Genomic DNA, 6,193 nt, shown 5'->3' with positions numbered 1-6,193 from the left:
GGTTTCTGCTTTTCTTTTGGAGTGGCTCTTGAGGGTTTCTGGCCTGGTTTTGAAGTTTCTGATGGGAGGTTTTGCTGTTCTCTTCACAGTTCATGGCATTAAGTGGACATGCAGCAATGGAAACAGCAGTTCAGGGTTCTCGGTGGAACAGCTCGTGCAGCAGATCCTCGATAGTCACCAGACCAAACCGCAGCCTCGGACACACAACTGTCTCTGCACTGGTACCTTGGGTGAGTACCTTGGGAGGGCACAAGATTATCCCAGCTTAATCCAGACTTAGAGTAGCATTTGTAGCATTAAGGACACTTAAAATGCTGTATGGTGAAACATTGAGACACGGTGAACTTGGAGGTGACAGAGGTCTTGAGCATAAAAAGATGCAGCTGGAGCTTCTGGAAAAAAAATGCCAGCACTTTGTAATGTGCAAGTGCTAATAAAGGCTGTCTATGTGTGACCTGCTCAAAAAGGCATATTCTCTTCCACATGCTGAAGTTTTGTTCCGAAGCCTCAAAATTTGATGTTCTTCCAACTTTACCCTCTGAACTCCTTGCCCTGCTGCCCACTTTGCTGAAGAAAATGGGCTCGGGTGGTTAATTACAAGGTATCACTGGGATGAGACAGGTTCTGTTTAGGTGTCACGAAAACACAGGAGACCTCTTTCCTGTTAAAGATGGTTTTGCTTTGAGTGAGACTTTGACGGCAAGAAACAGCATCCTTAGCATTAGCATTTCATACAGAGAGCAGGAAGCTGGGCGATTCACTTTTCCAACTCATCTGCTTTATAGACACCTCTTCCTAGTGCTTTGGTCAAGTGAAATATATGACACATTAATTGGTCTTTAGCAAAATGTATAAAGGAAAGCTGTCAGTGCTTCAAAGGGTTTATTTATTCTTCTTTTCTTGGGCAGTTGCATTAAGTAAGAATGATGACCTCTGAAATACCTGAGTTTGGATTAAAATTCAACCCTTAAGGCTCAGCATTTGATCCAGGCTTGCAGATTGGAACATGAATCCTTTTATTCTTCCCTTTGATGTTTTGTCTTGTGCTAAGTCTGCTGCATGCTTTTTAACATAACAGTACGGCTTTGTTTTGTAACGGCTTGCACATTGACACACACAGTCCCACACTCCTTACTGTCATCTGCAAAGACCGCAGCGTGAAAGCCTCTCCCTTGTTCCTGTTCATCTCTGTACCTAGGAGAATAGAGACATTTAATATTGCATTTAGTCTCAGAAGCACTGTCCTGAACTACTTTAAGTGACCTGATTCAAATCCTGAGCACATAATAGAGAAGTTCCCCTTCAAGGGCAAAGAACAAAAGATTTAGCAAATTGCAGCAGCTACGCAGACGCCTTATGTTACCCAGAAGATGGCATTTGTAATTGTAGCTGTTAGCTATAAGGAGGAGGTTTCTTTCCCCCTTTAGTCATTATACAGTACCATAATTAATGTTCTTACCTCGTTCTAGGGGAAATGAATCAATTAAGGAAAGAAACATCAAAAATTCATGGGCTCTTCTTTAAACAACAGAAGCAGTCCCTGCACCAGAGTTTGTGGCTAAGATGCCTTTGCAGACAGAATTGTTTACTTCATCCTCCCTGATTTCCAAGCGCCTAGGAACTCAGGTGATGTTCCTCTTCTGTCAGGCCGGTAAAGGCGCCAGCTGGCTGAGCTCGTGGAGGGTTGTCTTCTGATGACCTTTGCTTGAGCATTCTTCAGCCACTCTGACACTGATCATGTGCTCTGTGTGCGACCTCTCAAAGTACAAAATGTTTATCCGTCAGCATACAACAGCTCAGAACCATCCTTATGGGAGGGAAAGCTTGCTTTGTGCTGGCTAGTGCACTGCTTCTTTAATAGCTTGATTGGCAGCTGTAATAGACACAATGATAAGAAGAAGATAAGGATTGCAGTCTAGGCAGCAGGGTGATGCCAGGGGCGGGAGCATGATATGGCATCTGTCACCTCTAGATTACCAGTCAGCATCCAAGCCACGAGAACAGTTGTCAAACCACTGACATGAGGCAGTGAGAGCCGAGCATCTGTGCCGCAGGGGGCCTTGTTCGTGGTGCAGGTGAAGCAGGGCCTGCGAGGCAGAAACCCTCTGCCACAGCTGACAGCAACAGCCCTCGCTTTGCAGTCTTTGCACCGCGATCAGGCACGTTTAAGTAACTCCGAAACTTGTCATAGGTGCCGATTCCTCTCCTCCTAATGTGCTGCCTGATAGGGCAGGGAGGAAGGGGGTGGGTGCTGCGTGGCCTGAGGGGAAGGGTGCACACACGCCTGTTTGGAGGTTGCTGCCGTTGCATGCAATGGATCTATGCATCAGATGGAAGGGGAGCTGTAAATCTGGCACTGGCGAGAGATTTATTTTATTTCCAGGGTCTCTCTTGCTCTCTTGTATGTGTTCTCACTCACACGCGTGTGCACAAGCACAGCTCTCCTTTGCTACGGCCATGAGGTATGCAACTAGTGTCGTCTTAATTTTGTATTTACTGAACGGCAAATGTTGTTTTCTGACACAGGGGCAGGAAGCAGTGTGCATCACAAGTGTAACAGTGCCAAACATCGCATCATATCACCAAAGGTCGAACCAAGGACAGGTGGGTACAGCGCTCATTCGGAGGTACAAAATAACGATGTCTCTGAAGGCAAGAACGAGCACAGTCATGGCAAGGCCTCCAGCCGAGAGAAGAGGAATGGCAAAGTGGCGAAGCCAGTGTTGCTCCATCAAAACAGCACTGAGGTTTCTTCCACCAACCAGGTGGAGGTCCCTGACACGACCCAGAATTCTCCTGTGTCCATCAGCAGTGGATTAAATAGCGACCCGGATATGGCGGATAGCCCGGCCGTCACTGGTGTGTCCAGTATGGCTGTAGCATCAGTTATGGGAAGCTTGTCACAAAGTGCCACCGTATTTATGTCGGAAGTCACCAGTGAAGCTGTGTATACCATGTCACCCACCTCCGGCCCAAATCAACACCTTCTGTCCTCAGATGCAGCTGCACAAGGACTGGTACTTGCTGTCAGTTCAGATGGACACAAATTTGCTTTTCCGACAACCGGCAGTTCAGAGAGCTTGTCGATGCTACCCAGCACTGTCTCCGAGGAACTTGTGCTCTCCACAACTTTAGATGGAAACAGAAAAATTCCAGAAACCACCATGAATTTTGACCCAGACTGTTTTCTTAACAATCCCAAGCAAGGGCAGACTTATGGTGGAGGAGGTATGAAAAGCGACAGCATCAGTACCAACATAAGGCAGTCACCCACAACGGAACGTAGCTTCAACTTCAACACAACCCTCACAAAAGAAATTAAAACTGAGGACACCTCTTTCGAACAACAGATGTCCAAAGAAGCATTTTCCTCCACTTCTGCATCTAACACTCTCACCCTCACTACTGGTTCAGGTTTGCTTCCATCTGGAGGAGGTCTGAGCCCAAGTACCACCCTGGAGCAGATGGATTTCAGTGCCATTGACTCCAACAAAGACTATTCTTCCAGCTTCAATCAGACCGTCCAGAGCCCTCACGTTCATCAGACCCCTTCCCCCAGCTTCTTTCTTCAGGATGCCAGCAAACCTCTTCCCCTTGAGCAAAACACTCACAACAATTTGAATGACACCAGTGGCTCATTTGTGAACACGTTAGGAATCCCCAGTGTGAAAACAGAGTCCTCCTCCCAAACCACTTCCAACTGTAACGGCACAGTGGAAACCAGAATAGAGTCCAGCTCTTCTCTCCAGCTCATGCAGTTCCAAGCAAACTTCCAGGCTATGACTGCAGAAGCGGAAGTTCCCATGGAGACCTCCCAGCAGGCAGAAGGGAATGAAAATCTACTAAAATCAGGGGATCTTCAAGCCTGCAGCACAGAACACTACTTGCAGCCTGAGGCCAACGGGGGCATCAGGAATGGGAATAATCTCCCTATTCTCCAAGGAAACATGGTACAAGGACTCTATCCTGTGGCCCATCCCAGCTTAAATAACTCCTCCAACATGGAGCTTAACTTGGACCACTTCGACATCTCCTTCAGCAACCAGTTTTCTGATCTAATTAATGATTTCATATCGGTAGAAGGTGGGAGCAATGCTCTCTATGGACACCAGCTGGTCTCAGGTGACAGCGCCGGACTGTCTCAGCCTGAAGACAGTAACAGAGCAACCTACAACCAGGCTGAAATGTGCATTCCTTGCTGCAGTCCTCAGCAAGCCAACATGCAGCTCAGCAGCACAGAGAATGGAGCCAGCACGATGGCGTACATGCATGTGGCTGAGGTGGTCTCAGCAGCTGCGGCACAAGGCACTTTGGGGTTGCTGCAGCAGAGTGGGCGCTTGTTCATGGTGACAGATTATTCACCAGAATGGTCTTACCCTGAGGTAAGTCTAGGGCTTTTACTCATTAACGTTTACTGCTCTATCTTCCACTGCTTTGTTAATAGGGGCTCCCAAGAACTGTTTTGTTAAAGCTTTGACAAGGCTTTGAAAATGCTTCTTTTAGGAGTTGAAGCAGCCAAGACCATTTGCACGTCTAAGTGTAGTTTTAATTAAGCACTTTGTTACCCTGACAGGGCCCTTTCTTCACTCAGGAAGCATTGGAACAGAAATGCTTTGTTTCGTGGAAAAGCCAAGTATTTCCTACGTGATGGCTTCATGGTGCTACCTCACCACATTACAGCGATAGTTTGCAAACTGGAGCTGATCCTTAAATCTGGCTCTGGTGTTCTCAGTAGAATAATTCCTGACCTGCATTGCCTTGATGAATCCAGCATTTACCTCCATCCCACAGACTGCCCAAAACCAGTTGCATGCACCACAAGTTAAAAATGTCAGCAGCACAGACTTTTCTGACGTGAAGGAATGATGGAGGGAAGAGGCTGTTTTGAGCCAGTAATGGAGGGAGAGGAAGGTTATTTGGAATAAGAAAAACAGTCCTTTGTGGTTTTTAAGCCCTGCCGTGGAGCACTGTTGTTCTCTTACTTTATGGATGTGTGTAGTAACTGCTCAGGAAGAGGTGTCTCTGTTCCCATTGACTCGCACTGTCTGATTTTCAGTCTTGTAATACCATCCCCAGTAATACATCTGACACCACTGGATGGTGAGTTTGCTGGTGGATGAGGCAGCAGAAATACGCAATAATAAGCAGATGAGGTGGCTTCACCTTCAGCTGAATGATCCCGTGGCAGCTCCAGGACCACGGTGTTACAGGAGCAGGTGATGAGTGGGTATTCAGTGGCTCTAGGAGTTCACATACTCTGCAGTATGGGACTTGGTGTGAGAACATGGATGTTCGCTCTGCAGATGGAAAGAAACTGAGGTCACCACCAGCATGCAGGAATGGCCAACGGGCGCTGATGAAAAGCCTCCCTCAGGAGTTTCTGCCTTCCATTTAGTTGCTCTCTCTCCAGGCAAGTCCGTCATGGCCAAAGATATGGCGGTGCAGGCTCAGGCAGGGGGGGCAGCTGAAGGCATCCTCACCCACCATGTGCTCGGTCCGCAGCTGACAGGGACTGCTCAGGGCAGGAGATGCCCAGGGGCCTCACCTCTGCCAGCTGCCAAATCCAGGGTCCTCTCTATGAGACAAGGTGGTTGCTGATCATCTACCACTCACTAGCTGGAGTTTTTCTTGGGGGAAAAATGGGTCTGAATGCCAGTTTTATGCTTCTCTGGAGTATCACACAAGCTGAAGTGTCAGCACTGTGAAGGTCAGTACTGGTGTTGTCTAACAGACGGGTTAACAAGGAACAATAATGCAGTAATGGTCCGTTAGCAGCTGAACCCATTTAGGCTTTGTTTGCAAGAAGCACAGTATTTCGGGGGCATTTGGCTATGCTGGGCTACAGACACTGCTTCTGCTGTACCTGTTGTCCAGCCCCAGTCAGTCTCACTCTTGCTTGCTTGAGTAGGTGGTCCCAGAAATCAACAAAAAAACCTTAACAGCAAACCCCCAGCCTCTCTGGTGCAAATCTTTATTTTTTGCTGCTACCATGGAAACCTTATTTTTGTTATCCGTTGCTACACTAACGAATTGTTCGACTCTTGCTGGCAGAGCTTGTTTTGCATCTGGTCTGTACAGACTGCAGGCCTCGTGCACCTGCACAGACTCACCAGAACGTTTTTCAAAACCAGCACGGGCCCAGGGTTGCTTTCTGCTCGCGTGGCTTCACCGCTGGAGCTGCAGGGCTTGCCCG

General features: G+C 47.8%; 1 protein-coding gene across 1 annotated transcript in view; it reads left to right on the top strand.

The window, feature by feature from the left end:
- CAMTA1 (calmodulin binding transcription activator 1) overlaps positions 1-6,193 on the top strand; it is a 330,506-nt gene that overhangs the window by 279,333 nt on the left and 44,980 nt on the right. The window contains exons 8-9 of the mRNA XM_035901530.1: positions 90-230; positions 2,527-4,382. Coding sequence (XP_035757423.1) covers positions 90-230; positions 2,527-4,382 — 1,997 coding nt within the window. The remainder of the gene's footprint in view (positions 1-89; positions 231-2,526; positions 4,383-6,193) is intronic.

Source organism: Egretta garzetta, unplaced genomic scaffold, assembly GCF_000687185.1.
Source record: "Egretta garzetta isolate BGI_Z169 unplaced genomic scaffold, ASM68718v1 scaffold389, whole genome shotgun sequence".
Taxonomy (NCBI): domain Eukaryota; kingdom Metazoa; phylum Chordata; class Aves; order Pelecaniformes; family Ardeidae; genus Egretta; species Egretta garzetta.
This window is presented reverse-complemented; position numbering and strand designations above follow the sequence as displayed.